Source organism: Notechis scutatus, chromosome 2 (genome assembly GCF_049901735.1).
Source record: "Notechis scutatus isolate UNSWTSFEM ecotype Mainland chromosome 2, rNotScu1.2, whole genome shotgun sequence".
NCBI classification, from domain to species: Eukaryota; Metazoa; Chordata; class Lepidosauria; order Squamata; family Elapidae; genus Notechis; species Notechis scutatus.
The window spans coordinates 78,011,849-78,030,654 of record NC_142010.1 but is presented as its reverse complement, the minus strand read 5'-3'; the positions used below and the strand labels follow the sequence as shown (position 1 = coordinate 78,030,654).

The 18,806-nt window shown below is 35.6% G+C and overlaps 1 protein-coding gene across 2 annotated transcripts in view; it reads right to left on the bottom strand.

The window, feature by feature from the left end:
- The window catches only part of ADAMTS2 (ADAM metallopeptidase with thrombospondin type 1 motif 2), a 305,104-nt gene that overhangs the window by 72,155 nt on the left and 214,143 nt on the right, over positions 1 to 18,806 (bottom strand). For both annotated transcript variants that reach the window (XM_087955238.1, XM_087955239.1), the window contains exon 5: positions 18,680 to 18,763. In XM_087955238.1, coding sequence (XP_087811364.1) covers positions 18,680 to 18,763 — 84 coding nt within the window. The remainder of the gene's footprint in view (positions 1 to 18,679; positions 18,764 to 18,806) is intronic.

Here is an 18,806-nt window from a genome sequence, read left to right as displayed (position 1 = left end):
CTTCTTAGACAGAGTTTATGTTCTGAATGCCCAACACACTGAGAAATTATACTACCTACATACCACATCAATTGTTTATTTTATTTTTTACATTTTTAAAAATTGTGAGTGGGAAGGACTGCTAATTTGGTATATCTTTTTGAAAGAACAGATTATAAATAAGACTTGTGTTATGACTTTTGGTACAATTCATGTAGCAAGCATGTCTCAATTGTCTATTACTATATGAGTAGCTTTTCTAAACCAATTAGGCAAAAGAACATCATTTGTGTTTTCCAGTTCATTTATCAAAGTGGAAGAATAATTATGCTATAATATTTTCCTCCCTTCTTATCCATAGATGTATCTACCCTAATTTATGTAGTCATGTGGAAATAAACACTATAAAATTATATAAAATATCTACTTTGCCTCTAATATATTAGTAGTCAAGAAAACTGTTACAAGGACTACAGTACCAGGAGTAAGGGCAGTTTCACAAAAGGAGCCGCGTTTCCTTTGGAAGATGACATTTGCATGGATAGATTATTAATCTGAAAGCCAAACTGATCAAACACTCTTGTAATTAGTTGAAACAGCTCTGTATTCTTCTGCAGTCTATGATTTAAAACAAGTTATATGCTTAAATGTTGCTAGAATACTACTGCGATTTGTGAAAGAGATATTGTGAAAAATGGAGCTTAACTCTAAGGAACTAATGAAAGATCATACATTTTATTGAAAAAATAATTGCCGGGTTCCATTTTACAGAAAAGAGGAACAGAATACAAAAGAAATGTAAGTTCTTCCTAGGAATTTTGAATTGTGGAGCTGGAAATTTTAGAACTCTGACTTTCTGTTAGGATGTTGAAACCATAGGAAGGAAACCAGATTATTCTTTGTCTATGTAAAAGGAGCCCTTTTTTGGGGAAGCAGCAGCACTGGAAATAGCATTTGGTATGGTTCTTCAGACCAAAGAGTGGAACTTTGATGGGATTAGGCCATGGATTGCACCCTCTTGCAGTTTTGCTGAGTGACTGTATCTTTTCAAGTCTACCTACCTCCGTCAATTGCACGGGCTCAATCTCCATTGCCTTTTGTCAATTTCATCCCGTTTGTATGGAGATAAGTAATATTTCTTTCTATTTGTCACAAAAGGCTGACAAGAGCTTAGTTACAGGCAGGAATATAGTTCCTAACGTAACGTGAGGAATCAGACTTGATCATGTCATGTTTACAAGTTCAAAGTAAAAATAGGTTTTTGCTTCCTTTTGCCATCACAGGTGCTAAATGTGAGATTCAATCTATTTTAATTCTCCAAATGCACTTCTTAGTTGAGGTAATCAAGTTCAGCTTCCTTTCTTTTTTTGTTCAAGCTCCAGAAATTTTTCTGTGACTCAGAAGTGACAGACACAAAACTGACCCAAATGCAATAGAAAGTCTTCTCTGCAGTGTGAGAATGGAATTCTCTGTCAAGAAAGATTTATTTATGACATTCTAAAAAGTCACATTTATGATATTCCATAACGGTTTGGAAGAAATTAAAAAGAACAAATAAAAAAGAAACAAAGCCAAATAAACAATAAGTAAGCAAACCCCCATCCTTATTGCTTATGAAAGTCATTTTATTGCCAAATGGATGTTTTGGGATTTTTTTTTAATGTGGACTGACTCTGATTATTTTAAGCTATTTTTGTTTCTTGTAGCAGTCTATCATGCATTTTAGATTTCTATGATATATTTTAAAATGGCTTTATAGTTTGCATACTGACCTATTCCCTTTCAATTGTACATCTACTTATTTAAAGTAAAGTGATACATTTCACTTTTGCAGATAACGGTAGAGAAGAGGGGGAAAAATTAAGAGCTGATCTAAAGTTGGTAGACAGTAATAATTTAATACTTGTGAATTCTTGTGATACCGAAAGCTATTTCACATGGCCTGGAAACATATCACATTATGTAATTAATTACATAATAAAGCTAAGTGCTGTTTTCTACTGTTACACAACATAATCAATTCCATTTCCAAGTGGTCTGAATGTGGAAGGAAAACTTCCCTACATGGTTTCGGATCAATGCAGAAGGCAGTTCCTCTTCCTCATGACTGACTGGCTGCAGCTGCATGCTTTCCCCACCTGAAGCCTCCTGCTGCAGCTGCGCTCCAGCCAAATCACTCTCAGCAGACTGCAGGTCCAGTTTCTCTCCCTTTAACCTCCCCCCCACCTTCACTTGGACTCACAGCCTCTTGACATTATGTGAAATATCTAGTAAAAATCATACTGTTGTATAGAAGTGCAGGGTTGGATATAAAAGAAGGTAATCAATTAAATAATCCATAGTAGACATCCTAATTGGTATGTAGGTCTCATTCATTCCCTCACTATAAGGGACGCAATGGTGCTAATGCCTGTATTTTAGAGACAAAGATTTGGGGATGGGAGCAGGGGTTGGCTGCTCAGGGTTCGCATGGGTTTGGGTGAACCCTTTGCTGTGGCGATTGGTTGGGCCCGCACACCTGCCCCTGCTTTAGTCTGTCCTTTATTTCTGCAGTTTTGAAGCTCAGCTGAGGCACGGCACAGCAGATTGCCACGTCTCAGCTTTTTTACTCACCGGCGTTGCAGTGGAATGTAAGTTTTAAAGCTGTAAAATGGTGGTTTTGTAATGTGCTGCATGTGCACAAAGCGCACACTCACCCAGTTGTGAAACCGGTGGAAGCCCACCACTGGGTGGGAGGCTGGGGAGTTAGGGTCATGTACTAGGTATGTAGTTTGAGATATCTTCCAGAAATAAGCATGAACAACAATCTTAGATTAATTTTCAGGTACATACTCCTCATGGCATCATGCGATCTACCTAGCATTTGCTGAAAATCAGTTAAGTTCTCAGCTAACAAAAAGGTAATATCTGTATACAAAAGTATACATTAGCCTCAACATCCAAATTCTTAAATTCATCAAAAGGATTCCTTGTATGTACCATACACTCTCCAGATATCACATGTTTCAATCACATACATTTCTTTGCCAGAAGTGCATATCAGTGGTGGGATTCAAAATTTTTTACTACCGGTTCTGTGGGCATGGCTTGGTGGGCATGGTGTGGCTTGGTGGGAGTGGCAGGGGAAGGATATTGTAAAATCTCCATTCTTTCTGCACCCCATTAACCTGCTTTCCAGATCTGTTCTCCTGTGCTGGGCAACAAAAGAAGACTAAGTCAATCAACTGGGACTCGGGAGGCAGAGAATAGATGGGGGCGGGGCCAGTCAGAGATGGTATTCCGAACTACTCAAAATTTCTGCTACCGGTTCTCCAGAACTGGTTAGAACCTGCTGAATACCACCTCTGGTACATATGAAAAGAGATATTTGAGCCACATATTCCATTCACCTTTTCCCACTTTTCTTCACTTTTGGATTTTGAATGTTCCAGTCACCTTTTCTCTACTGATTAATTTCCTTCCCATCTATCCATTCCATCAAACAGATTCCCCCTCCCTGACTGCATTCATTTAGAGTGTTCCACAATCTCCCCCAAACTCATGTCTAATTCCATCATCACCATTCACTAGAGTGTACTATGTAAGCCTATTTTACTTTGTGACATTGAAATCCAATTTAGTGCGGTATTTAAGGCATTTGGCTAAAAACTAAGAAACAGTCCCCAAGAATAAGACCAGAGGTGGTATTCAGCAGGTTCTGACCCATTCTGGAAAACCGGTAGCGGAAATTTTGAGAAGTTCAGAGAACCGGCAAATACCACCTCTGACTGGCCGAGCCCCCATCTATTCTCTGCCTCCCGAGTCCCAGCTGATTGGCTGGGTCTTCTTTTTTTGCCCTGCACAGGAGAATGGAGCTGGAAAGCAGGTTAGTGTTGTGGTTCGCCAGCAGCAGGTGTAGGCTGAGGTGTTGGAGAGTGAGGACTCAGATGAGGGGCCTGCATGTGATGCAGGGATGGAACCAGGATTATCAGAGAGTGGAGTGCTGCCTTTGGAGCTTGTGGAGGCTGGGAGCAGTGATGCAGAAGACCCAAGGAGCCTGTGCCCAATGCATGTGCGCGCAGGGCTGCTCGAAGGAAAGAGCAGCTGCAGCAGCACAGGTGACTCGGGAGTAAGGCTGTAAGGTTGATTGCAGGAAATACGACTTCAGCAATAGAGTGGTCAATGTCTGGAATACTCTACCCGACTCTGTAGTTTCTTCCCCAAACCCCAAAAACTTTAACCTTAGACTGTCTACTATTGACCTCACCCCTTTCCTAAGAGGTCTGTAGGGGCGTGCATAAGCGCACCAACGTGCCTACCGTCCCTGTCCTATTGTTTCTCTTATTCTTTTATTTTTCTTATATGTAACCATTTCATGTATTCACAACTATGTATACATTTATACTTATTATCTTGTAAACAATTGGCAAATCAAATAAAAGGTGATGGCCCCTCCCTTAAGGGATAAAAGCCAGCCCTCGGAGATGGGATTCTTTGCAGGAAGCAAAGAAGTTCTTGCACTTCAAGTCTTGTGGAAGTTCGGACTATCCTGGTTTGTGTTTGGAGACTTTTGGTTTTGATTATTTCCTTGCAATTTTTTTTAAATTTTTTTATTGGTTTTTAAAACAAACATAAACAAACAAAATATAAAAACATCAAATCATCTTCCATATATGTACATACAGTGTGCCGGTTGGTTTACAAATTGTTTTGTGCTTCCATTTCATAGTCTTCAATTATAATTACATTGTATATAATCTCGTATTTTCAATCAATATATTAAATACATTAATATCATTATTAATCAATCATTTGACTATACTTTTATTCATTCATGTTTTCCAGAATGATCATATTTTACTTAATTTGTTTTATGACAATTCGTATTATCATCCCAGATCTATCCTAGAATCATTTTGTAGATATAATAAGAAAAGAATACATCTTTATATATTTATTATTTTCTAAAAATCTACATATTTCATTACTATATTTTATTGTCTAACCATTGATAGAAAAGATCCCAAATTTTATAAAATTGTTTATCCTCTTGTTCTCTAATTTCAAATGTTAATCTACTCATTTCAGCACATTCCAATATTTTCTAAATGATTTCCTCCTGTGATGGTATTTTCTCATTTTTCCAGTTTTTAGCAAATACAATCCTAGCCACTGTTAATACATTTACAATCAGGTATTTCAAGTCTTTACTATATATTTCAGGTAAAATTCCCAATAAAAATATTTCTGGTGTCAAATCTATATGCTTTTTTTTCATTTTTTCCAACGACGTGTGGATTTTAGTTCAGTATTTTTTAGCATCAGCACAAGTCCACCACATATGGTAATATGAGCCAGGTATCTGATGACATTTCCAAAATTTTCGGATTTATTCTTGAACATTCTTGCTATTCTTGTCGGGGGAAAGTGCCACCTGTAAAACATCTTATACAAATTTTCTTTATATGCTGTTGACATTGTCATTTTATAATTTTGAGACCACAATTTTTGCCATTTCTCTAGATCAATCCCATATCCAAAATTCTTCCCCCAAGCAATCATAGTTTCTTTAACTTGTTCTTCTTCTAGTTTAATTTCTAATAAATATCCATACAATTTTTTAATTACCTTTTCATCAGTACCTGTTAAAATCTTATCTAAGTCAGTCAGTTTATCATAGAAATCTTCTGTTTTAGAATCTTTATCATACCTTGAATGTATTTGCGCATATGAAAACCAATTCATCTTTATACCTTGTTCCTCTAGTTTTTGTATAGATTTAAGTTCACCCTTTTCATTCAATATTTCACCATATCTAACTGTTTGTTCCTTTTTGTATATTATAGGATAAGAAAATGCTTCAATAGTCGATAGCCAGACTGGAATTTTCAAATAACATTGTCTTTTAATCTTCTCCCAGTTTAACCACAGAGACTCCTGTATATAATGTCTTCTAAAGTACCCCTGTGTTTTAGTTCCTTTATACCATAAAAAAGCATGCCACCTCAACAACAGATCATGTCTGTCTAATGTCAACAATCTAGTATTTCTTAATATTATCCATTCCTTAACCCACATCAAATTTGTAGCTTGGTAATACAACTCCCAATTAGGCAAACCAAATCCTCCTCTTATACTAGCATCTTGCAAAAGTTTTAACTTTATTCTCGCTTTCTTACCTTGCCATATATATTTCAACACAATTTTATTTAAATCTTCAAAGTAGTCTTTTCCAAGCCTAATTGGAATTGTTTGAAACAAATATAAAATTCTGGGTAATATATTCATCTTGATTGTTGATATTCTCCCTGTTAATGACAGTTGTAAATTTTCCCATTTCGCCAAATCTAGCGCTATCTGCTGTTTAAGTTTGATATAATTATTCTCTTTTAGTGTACTGCATCTTGCTGTCAAGTATATCCCCAAGTACTTGATCTTATTCGTGACCTGAATTTTCAATAGGATACTCATCTTCTAATGCCTTAGAGGCTAATCTTTTCATGGTATTTCTTTTCCGTGTATAGTCTATTATCAAGCCTCTGGCATATGCCTTCATTGTATCCCATACATTCTGGATTGATGTATCTTCTTTTTTGTTTTCTCCAAAGAAAAAGGCAAATTCTTTCTCCATCCACTGTGTGAAGTCTTTTCCCTTTAAAATAGTATTATTTAATGTCCATCTAGATCTTCTTCTTTGTCCTTTCCATTTAATTGTCATTGGATTGTGATCTGCCCAAGTACTTGTTTCAATATTTATTTCTTGAATATTAGTTAACAATTCTGTTGACATCCATATCATATCTATTCTGGACCATGATAAGTGTATATTTGAGTAGAAGGTGTATTGTTTAGTTTTAGCATTTCTTTCTCTCCATGTATCTTTTAAGTTTATTTCATCTACCATTTTAAAAAAAGATTTAGGGAGAGTCTTTCTATTTTGCTTTATTGTTTTCTGTGTTGTGTAGTCCAGTTTATTCCATTAAAATCTCCCATCATAACTATATTAACATAGTCTAGTTCAACTATTTTCATATGTAATTTTTTATAGAATTCTTCTTGATTGTCATTCAGGGCATAGATTGCAATCAGGAGTGTTTTCGTATTATTGTCTATTATTTCCACCATTAATATTCTTCCACCATCATCAGTATAAATCAATTTCACTGAGATGGTCTCTTTAATATATAAAACCACTCCTCTTTTCTTACATTGTGTCAAGGAAGTGAATATTTTCCCTAATTTTGGCTGTATCAACAATTGTTCATATTGTTTTTTAATATGTACTTCTTGTAGGCAGATTATATCAAATTTTAATTTCTCTAATGTATGAAAGATTTTCCTTCTTTTAACGGCTGAATTAAGTCCATTTATATTAATTGTAATCAATTTTTTCTCTTCCATGGTTATATTTTGTAATTAGGTTTGACAGCTCTCGTGGATCTTGGTTCACGTTGTTCTTTGGCTTCCTCCTTTCCACCTACTGCACCTTCCTCTTTTTCAGTCATCATTTGGGAGTCCTCTTGGAATTCAATTAGTGAAATTTCTTTTTCTGCCTCTTCCTCCCCTCTGAAAAATTCTGTGTAAAATGATTCAGCTTTCTCAATTGAATCAATTCTATATCTGTTCTTGCCATGTAAATATTAAACCTTCTGGAATGAGCCATCTATAATTCACCTCTTTTTTAAGTAACAATTTGGTCAAGAATCGGTATTCTCTTCTCATCTCTCTCATTCTTCTGGGTACTTGTTTCAAGACCACAATTTCCTTATCTTTGTATTTCAATGTTTTCTCTCTTGCTACTTGCAATATTTGCGTTTTGATGGCTTTCTTTGTAAATCTGATGTGAACTTCTCTTGGTAAGCTATTTCTCATCGCATATCTTGTGAAGACTCGATAAATCTCATCTATTCCATCCATCATCTTCTCTTCAGTTATTTCCAGAGCTTCAGCCAATATTTCTATCATTATCTCAGCTAGATTTTGTCCTTTTTCTTCCTCTGTTTTGAAATCTAAGATAAAATTCTGATCTGTCCATCTCCCATCTCAGCATACCACTTTTATCTTGTTCGACCACAGTTAATCTGTTATCAATGTCTCCAATCTTCTTGTCTTTTTGTTTATCTTCTTCTTCAATTTTTTGGAGTCTCTCATCATACTTCATCATCATTTGTTGGATGTTTTCCACTTTTTCATTGGTTTTCCCTGTTCTTTGTTCAATGTTCTCTGTTCTTTGTTCAATGTTCTCTATTCTCTTTTCAATATTCTCTGATCTTGTTTGAATATTTTGAATTCCTTGCATAATCATCTGCAGGGTCACTTTTTCTTGTTCTTTTTCTTGCCTTAATATTGTCTGTATTGAACATTGTCCTCCAGATGGTGGAGAGGAAGAAGTGGAAGTTGAATTACCAGGAGCTGTTAATTTCCTACTCATTTTGAGGAGTTCAAAATCTTCAGGTTCTTCTAAACCTTAATCCAGTTGTAAAATAACCAATTGCAGTTCCAAATAAAAATAGTAGGAAAAAAGTAGAAGAATAGTAAGAAAAGAGAAGCCAAATAGTAGTAATAATAGAAAAAGAAGAAAAAAATTATTCAGGTTCTTGTATACCTTAATCCAATCGGTTGGTTAGATGACAGTAAAAATTCAAAAATGAAGGAAAAGACCATAAACACACCATGAACACACACAAAAAAGAAAAAGTTGTAAAGTCCTAAAAAAGGCGAAAAAGTGAAGAAAAAGGCTAAAAAAGAAAGGAAAAATTCTTCAGGTTCTTCAACACCTTAATCCAATTAAGAGGTCTCAAATATAAAAGTATGCATAAAAATAAACCAAAGAAAAAAAAAGAAAACCTAATATGGAAGGTAGATGGAAAGACAAAAATACCAGGAAGGGAAAGAAAAGAAAAAGGCTACTTCCTTAAAAAGAAAAAGAAGGGAAGCATTAATACTAAAGCTTTTCCTTTAAAATAAAAAGCAGACGTAAAAATTTAACTTCCAAAGACAAGAAAATAAAAAAAGCAAAGACAAGTTCCAAAGAGCCAAAAATCCAAATAGCTATTGCAAAAAAAGGTAAACTGATGAGGAGGGGTAGCACAGCTTAAAAAGAACAAAAAGAGCACACTGCACTTTGTTTAATTATCTCAGGCTCTTGTTGTAACTCTCTTCTCCAAAGACTTATCACCTTTTCTTTTCCTAAGCTTCAACACCAGACTCCAGCTGTTGATAGAAACCCAGAAGAGCACCTGTAATAATACTCTCCCGTGCTCTTCTCTCTATCTTATCAAACAGGCAATGTCCTTGAAACAAAGTCTCAGTTCTTTCTCAGCTTTGTCTGGTCAAAAGAAAAATAGAATATTTCCAAGCCTCTAGTTGGCAGTGTTACAAAGTTTCTTTAGCTTTCACTTTCCCCCTCCTTTTCCAAGCAAAATATAATAAGAATTAATTTTTTTAAAAAAGAAAAAGATATTTAAAAAAATAACTAAAAGGGAGTCTCTGGCTTAGAATATTATAAAATCAAAGAGGAGAGAAGAATATATAAAAAGAAGGGGAAAAAACCAGTCCAGTTTCAAAATGTAAGATCATGTGTAGAAAATCCAGCAATGAAAAAAAAATTTACTTTGACATTCTTGTTTAAAATCGCCGCTTAATCACTTCTGTCAAAACTTTTACAGATTCTTTCTTTCCCTTAGGGTGTCCTTTCAAGTCTTAAAATAAAGAAAAAGTTCTCACCAAACCGGCACACTCTCTCTTTCCATTCTTTTTCGTTTCGGAGCTGTCCCAACTTCAGCAGCTTTAATGGCTGCCTCTTTGCCTCTGGCAAAAAGAGCTTCTCCTGGATCTACCAGGGACTTTGCGATATCCCTGGGATCTACAGGATGCGCTCTTTACATTCACCATCTCTTCGGGACAGTTTAGATCCACTTGGACCATCCAGGAGCAAAGATATCGGCTGCGATCTCAGATCTCCAAGATCACATGCCGTATCGTCGCGACACCAGCTCCGCCCCCCAAGTCGATTATTTCCTTGCAATTTAATCTAGTGTTCATGGCAGCCTTGCACAACCTTGGCAAGGCTAGTTCTTATCTGGGACAATTAGTTTTTAATAGCATTTTACTGTGAATGAATGGAATTCACAGAGAAGTATTAAAAAGGTTTTTCTTTTATCTCTGTTTGGTGTTTGTTTGCTTTGAACGAGGCTTGGGTCGGAACAGTTCGTGGGGTGGGGAGGGAATGGAGATTTTATAGTATCCTTCCCCTGCCACGCCCAACCATGCTCATCAAGCCAGGCCACGCCCACAGAACCGGTAGTAAAAAAAAATTGAATCCCACCACTGAACAAGACATGATTGTGCAAAAGGAAAACAAAACATTTTGGAATACATGCACTGACACATAATCAAGACTACTGACACCTCCTTCCCCCTAAAAAAAAAAAAAAGAGGATGAAGGGATAAGGTATACATTTTCAAGTAGATTTTCGAGATTTTGGAATGATCTTCCAGAAAATAAAATATCCAAGTATACTCAGTCCAAGAATTACCTTAACACTTAATCACTGTTTGTAGTAGGCCAACTGGTGGAGCATGTCAAGATATAATTTGTCTCACTGATTTAAATGGCTCCACTTGAGTGTGTGTATACACCCCTGTGTGTGCGCATCTACCCACCCACACTGAAACACATATATCTATATAATATTTCTTCTTCTCTCTATAGACTTAGCAAAAGAATGCAGACAGCAGACTCTTTACAGGGATGCCTGCAAAACTACATTTCAGGGTTACATGCTGAAAAAATAATAATCTACAGTCAATCAGGCAACGGAAAGGGAACTAATCTTCACCCTTGCTTCTTCAAAAATAATATCATATTCCCAAAAGAACAAGTATTTACTACTTCAAAAGTTACTACACTTAAAATGTTATAACTGAATGCCTAATAGCAGCATGTGATACCTTCCAGATTTTTTAAAAAAATGTGAACGCTAATCTTCTACCTATGAAAACCATATTATTAGGACAACAATCTTATCATAGCAAAAGCCGCTATATTATTTATATGCCTGATAAGAACAGATACTATACTTGATTTTACCTAAAAGGTGAAGATGTCAAAACAATTATAGTACAAATGATTGTGTCCTTTTGTGGCATCTGCTTCAAAGTAATGCAACAACTAAAAAAAAATCATTGATTTGCTTCAACATTTTAGATTAAACCATTGAAATGAGTTAACTGGATCTGATTAGCCATTCTAGGCTAATGAAAATTGGGGAAATTGGCATTGGCACTTGTTGAAAATTCCCTTTTAACTCCTAAATCAATGTAGCATGACCACTTCAAATCAAAATTTCAAACAGAATCGGAAGAGAAGGTCGATTAATTCTGTTTGGAAGTGAAGCATCGATGGCCTATAAAGTCTTTAGATGTAAGGATTTAGCAGTGAAAAATGAAGGACACCAAGAAGCAATAGGTGGAAACTTATAAAGGAAAGTACAACTTAGAACTAAGGAGAATTTTCCTGACAGAACAACTTCAATCAGTTGAACAACTTGCCCCCAGAAGTTGTGAATGCTCCAACACTGGCAGTTTTTAAAAAGATGTTGGATAACCATTTGTCTGAAGTGATGTAGGGTTTCCTGCCTAGGCAAGGGGTTGGACTAGAAGACCTCCAAGGTCCCTTCCAACTCTATTATTCTAATCTATTCTATTCTGAATTCACCAATATACTTTAAAATGTATGTTATTATAGTTTACAATATGAAATTCATATTATCGTGGATGTTCTGGATTTGAAAATATGGTCTTATTGAGAATCACATCTGTTTTGATGTCACAGCCTTTAAAAAAAGTAAACTACACAATTATGATAGCTTTATATCAAGTAACAACAGACCATAAAGAAATTGGTCTAGAATTATATTTATGTTTTCCATAACAAATAACTTTCAGGTGTTATAAATGTAAAGCTGGAGCAGATGAAGTTTTTCTAAAATTAAAAGTTACAGTTGTTTTTTAGTGGTGTAGTTTGCCAAGAGCAATAGCCCCAGAATTAATGAGAGGGAAACTAGGATAAAAAATAAATTTGATTTAGTTTACATTTACAGTTCATTCCAACTAAATAATAAATCTTCAGTCATGCATGTAACAATTCCCTCCTTTTATATTAAAATTATAATTTGATAACAGCTTATTCTCATTTGATGTAAAGGAGGATCCTATGATAGAATAGTATAGCTAATCTTACATGATCTCCCAGATAGACAAGCTCTGCTTGAAAGTGATAATAAATTCATGCCTGAGAAATAATGTGGAATGAAATAGACATTAGATTCTAGTACATCAAATCTGAACAGCTATTGATGGAATTATTAGCACTCTATGCTGTTGTTACCAATTACTGCAGGGGAAGGATTTCAGATAAAATTAAAACATGCCTTTGAGTGACTAACACATTTGATATACCTAGAGAAACTGTAACAAACAAATCTGGATAGATCACACATTTTAATACGTTCACATCCCTCTGAGGTCCAAGAGTTTTCTAAAATTAATTAAAAAATTATTATGATAAAAACTAATTATTATCAGGATGAAAGGAATGAGGAAGTGAAACAAAACAATATGGATAATATGCAGGAAAAACTAATCATTTTTAAAATGTATCAACATACAGTTTAAAATTTATTTGCTTATTTAGGCTGTGCCACGGGCTCTGATTGGCATCCAACTCTTAGGGTCTCAGAGTTTGTAGAATAATATTAAAACTAGATAAAGTGGAATTTTGACTGAAGACAGTTAAAATGACACAGACAGAATACAGGTGGGTGTCTCCGTCTATAATAAACATAATTCAAATGGAACTCTTGGCTATTGCTTAATAAGTCCTGGAGATAATAGAAAAAGGGGAAAATTGGAGGTGCAGTGGTGAACCAATCAATTTGGCACAAGTAGATTTGTCCAATCTATTATGCCTTTCTAAGAGAAGATTTGCCCATGAATTTGGCAATGCTTCTTGATTTATAAGTTGCTTGGCAAAACAGCTGCAGCATCTGAGTTAAGAATGAGCCTGCCAAACATGCTGCGGTGACCTCCAGCTTAGATTACAGTACTTCGGTTTGGCCTGCTTTTAAAATCTAGCAAAAAACTTCCACCAGATCTTGATTGCTGTGGTCAGACAGCTGACAAAAATAACTAAAGGGCCACATTATCCCCAGTCTTTAAGAAAGTGTATCGATCTGTAACGGAGATTTTGGACATTCTGAAATGGTTGCCTGAAGGAGCACATCTCATCTCTACGATCTCTAACTTGAAACATCTGTTTTCAAAATTCATAGAAAACCGCTAAAATATGATGCGAGGTTAGCAAGAAAAGAGCTTTTGAAATCCCTTTCAGTTAAATGCACTGCTATCATTTTGGGGAAAAATTGTTTAGAAAAAATTGTCTTTTCTGCTCTCCTTCCTTCCTGAGTCGAGTTATCTTTGCACTGCACTGCACTGGTGGAAAAAAAAAAACTGCTTTCATGTGTCTCTTCTATTTATTATGTTTAATGTTACTTTTAATGTTGTTCTTGTAATGTGGTTGGATTGTATCATTTTATAGATTTTATAGACTTTGTTCATGAACCATTTAAGGGAGTATTGCTAAAAAAGCCGGTCAAGTAGGAATTTATACTTTGATGAGAATATCAAAAAAAATATGACTCTACTGTTTCTATTTATAATTCCAGGCAATCATGCCCCTTTTGTAGAAGGCTCCATTCTCCCTTACCTCCTTTATAGTCAATGTTTCATGTTCAAAGTATGTTTAATCCTAACTATATTTGCAGAAATGCTTTTGAGCTTAAGTTTACTGGTGCTGTTTCTGGATTTATTTATTTACTTGTTTGCTTGTTATAAGATTTATATGCCAATTCTATGGCTAGCAAAATTTTGATGAACCAGTCAGTTTATACAGAAGACAATGCCTATAAAAATGTCCCTCTCCTTTCATCTTTAAAAGCAGCTGCCTTCCAATAAGTACTGTCTTGTTTAATATGAATTTGACCAATTGCACTTTCTACATGCCAACAGTACACGCAATAAAACTCCGATATAATAACAATAAAATCAATAACCCAACCCCACCCCCGGTGACAACAAGCAATCAGACAAACCACTTGATGGGTTCCATCCCACTCTGGGTTCCCCAGGTCTGTTGGCAAAACCAGGACTTCAGGGTCTTATGAAAGAATGTCAGAGTGAGGGGCCATTGATGACACTGCTTGAAGGCTAAATAAAGATTCACAACCACAGATTGGATTTACTGATAGAGAACAATACTAACAGATTATTCACTATTGGTTAATGTCAGAAAATAAATTAAATAAATATTTTAATCTGATTAATGCTACACTTGCTCTTAACCAAAAGGAGAAGCAACATTTTTATATAAGCTTGAAAAAGGAAACTTTCAAGAGACATCCATTAGATGGTGCTCCAGCTGTAACTTCTGACAATTCTACACATCTATACTTACTGGGGATGAAATGGTTATCTTGTTAGATTTATAAATGGACATTGTTAAGTTAACAAATTTAAAAGTAACACAGCATGCATGTATGAGGCAATCTGAAATACTGTATGTTCATTTGCTGTCAAAAGTGACTGCAACCAAAAACGCATTTCAAAATATTTTCCTTCAAACCATTTACTTAGATTAGATTATTTCCAGTTGTCATATGAGCTAGGCAAGTTATTGTGTGGAGTGGGGAGGGGAGGGGAAGAAAAACAATTATTGGTACCATGGTAACAGAATCAACAATACCAACATCAATAAACTCAACAAGCAAATTGGCATTTTGCTTTCAAAGCACTGTGAGCAATATCTCATGGCAATGTTTTATTAGATTTTTCTCTCTAATAATACTCTATTATATATGCGTAGGAGAAATAGTACATCCAGAGTAAATATAAGGCAAAGGAACATCTGAAAAGAAATGTGTAATTTAGGTTTTTTTTTTAAATGGCTTGTTCCCTATTTTATAAAAACTGAAGGTAATTATATAGAATGGAGGTGTAAAAAAGTGATAGAGAGAAACTATAAGAATAATATTTTACTTTGCCTCAGTAATATTCACTGAACTTTTGTGATTTTAAATGCAATTATTAAATGCAGTCATTTATTCCTTTATGCCAGGGGTCCCCAACCACCGGTCCGCGGACCGGTACCAGTCCGGGGAACAACTCCTACCGGGCCGCGGCTTGCTGGGCACCGCCATCTTTTTTTGATGAAAAAGTGCTTCCGGTGAGCTTTTCCGGGTAGAAAGCTCACCGGAAGCACGTTTCATCAAAAAGATGGCGGCGCTAGCGCCGTGAGCTTTTCCAGGTAGAAAGCCATTTCTAACCGGAAAAGCTCACCGAAGCGCGCCGCTTATCTTTTTGATGAAAACGTGCTTCCGGTGAGGTCACCGGAAGCACTTTTTCATCAAAAAAAGATGGCGGCGCCCAGCTGATGCCGGTACCGGGCCGCGGCGCCCAGCTGATGCCGGTACCGGGCCGTGGCATCAAAAAGGTTGGGGATCACTGCTTTATGCCCAGAATCCTTTATAATTAGATGTCATGGCCTGCATAAAAAAGCATGAGCACACTTTACATAAAAGTGGAGTTTGATTGTATCCAAATAAAAATTGTCCAAATTTACTAATTCTACTCTTATTTTCAGTAAGGAATGCTATTATTATGACATGGATATAGCTAACGCTGGTCACCTAATTAATACCTTCTCCATCTTATTAAAAAGTGTTATGAAAAAACCTCGATGGATGGGATAGTAACGAAAATGTGATTGGACCACATGGATACCCAAGAATGCATGGGAATAACTGTTCTATGAGTCTTTGCCTACCTTAAATACATGGCTTAAACAGATGTTCACTCAAATGTCTACATACAAAGTAATAAACATAAAAGCAGGATTGATCTAAGAGTTCACAGCCACTCACAACATTCCCATCTCTTAAGACCTCTGAAAAAGCCAGTTTTAAAACCCAGAGTAGGGGCCATCCCAATCTCCTGGGGAATACTATTCCAAAGAAAAGGGGAGAAATGAAAAATAAAATGCCTCCAATCCTGAGGATGTTTATAGGACATCTCAAAGGGTACAGAACACATCTCAAACAGTCTCTGGCTGAAAGACCAAATTTTAGCTACTCTTCTTTCATATTTCCAGTAATCTGAACCCAACTAATTTTATATATATCTGTTAAGAAAAATTTACAAGATAAGAATATTACTGTAGATTCAATATAAAGCCATACTAATAGAGAAATAAATGAGGAGAATCATTTCTACAACATATTACTGGAGGAAAAGATTTGTTGGGGGAAAGATAATCCCAAAGAAATCCAGATCCTAATCTATGAAGGACTTCCAAGGTGATAGCCAGGACACTGAACTGCATCCTGACCTCAACTAATCTCCCTCCAGTGCAGCTCTTGAAGCAGCAGTGACAGAAGCTGCTCTTCAAGTTGTCACTTTCCCATCCAGTTGTAGAAGCAAGTTGCAACAGACTAAACGCAAGCTTACTAAAGTGTAAGTGACTGAGAGAAGGGCTTCTAGATTGGGAAGGTTTGGGGAAAAGTCTGATTGAAAGGGTGAAAGAGGTGACAACCAGCACATTTAGGAAACATAGTATAGTTTTACGCTAAAGAGTGCAGATTTTTAGCCTTCAAAAAATCATTGAGAAAACTGCAAATGTGAGAAAGAAAGTTTAGTGTACATTTGTTGATTCAAATAAAGTATATGATAACCGAAGTAGATTTGAAATTTAGATTGTTTCACATAAACATGTAATTGAAAGCTGGTTGCTCTATCTGATGCGATGGTAGTAAAAGAAGTACACGCATAAATAGAATGCATAGCGAATATTTCAACATTGTGGGATAAAGGAAGGAAGTGTGTTGTCTCTCTTTGTGTTTAATGGATCAGAGATGATTATGGTGATTTTAAAGATGTGAGAGACTGGAGAGAATGTCTAGTCTAACAAAGGAACATCTCGTCTATTAAAAGAAGGACTAGAGGTGACATGATAGCAGTCTTCTGATATTTGAGGGGCTGCTACAAAGAAGAGGAAGTCAAACCTGTTCTGCAAAGCACCTGAAGGCAGGACAAGAGACAGTGATGGAAACTATTCAAAGAAAGAACCAACCTAGAAATAAGAAATTTCCTTACACTCCAAGGTTCCTTCCAACTCTATTACTCTATTATTCTGGAATTGATGAGATCATCAGAGGGAGAAAGAGAGGGACAAGAAGTTTTTTAAAAACTCACTGTATGGTATGAATTAACATATCGGTGTGATGGTGTAAGTAAATTTTGGGAGTTACAACAAATGGAGTGTGTACAATATAGTTTTAGCTGTTTCCTTTTCTTTTTCTAATGTCATCCTTTTCGTTGTCTTAATTGGTTTCTGTGCTCTGTAAACATTTAATCCAAAAGAAAACAGCATGATATACTATATATGTTCTTGAAACAATGTGGTTAAGGGATTAAGTTTTGGAAACTATTCAAAATTACACTAAAAATAACTTTAGAAAATGTACACCTGCCTTATTTGGAACTCTGTAGAAATCTCAAAATTTGGTTTGTCTGTTTTGGCAAATATCCCAAAATATACAATGTGAATTATGAAACAAGGTTCACTGAGACTATGTATAAAATTTTGTCAAGGATTTAGGAAATTGAAACCAATCTCTTTCCATGTCCTTTGTGAACTGAAGCTACCATTTAAGACTAAATCTGATCAGACTATTCCAGAGATTAATGGAGAGGGAAAGTTGGTGAACCATTGCAAACCTAGAAATTATTTTGATTTTTCAGGGTCTTAAATTTTAATTTGCTGCATAATTCAAAGTGCTTCTTAGCCAAGCAAAACTTAAACAAATTTTGTATCATCTTGCAGCAATAGTGCAATTAACCATAAAGCCTTGAGAATAGAATACACCTGCTTAATATTTACATAATGAATTCCTGGTCTATATAACACAAGTTCCACCCTGTCAGCATCACCTCGTACCATTATTAAGTATACAGTGGATGTATGCAACTGATTTTTAGAAGCTTAGGACAAGTAGCAAGCACATTTGGTTTATTTTCAACTCACTGAATATTTTCAAAAAGCTACCATTAATAATGCTGGAAGTCAGGCTTAATTAACATGCACTTTGTCCATTTTCTTTGTCATAAAAATTTCAAGGAATGACATCTGTTAAAATTCCTAGCTTGAATTAAATGACAATTATTACTGTGTTGAAAGCTAATTTACTGCATTAACAAATTCCTTAAACATAGAGAAACTAGTTGCTATGCAACTATGGAATGTCCCGGTTATGTTGAACAATATATGTGATATATTCTACTTAAAGTAATAATGAGCATCACTGACATCATCATCCTGAAAAGTTATACAATTGGAAAAGGTGCTTTTGGTCACCTGAGGCTGAAGAAAAGTAAAAAGTGAACTGTGGCCAGAGGTTTTTTGGAAACCTGGAAGACACACCAGAGGTTTTGGGGGAGGTCTTCTCTGGCATCCTGGATTGGGAAGCCCATGAAATTTTCCAAACTACTGTATACTTGCAGATTGTTTCATCACACTATCAGACGTAGTTTTATAAAGAAAACAATGCAATTGGTGAAAATATATATATCAATTACTGTTTAAAATTGGTATTAAAATTATACTTACTTTTCCGTAGCTCAGCAGGATGATTCTTACCAGGACAACGTTAATATGGGCACCTAAAGACTCATCATGATAGATTTCGTTAACCTACAACAGAACATGAAAATATCCATGTAACATGACAATAGTG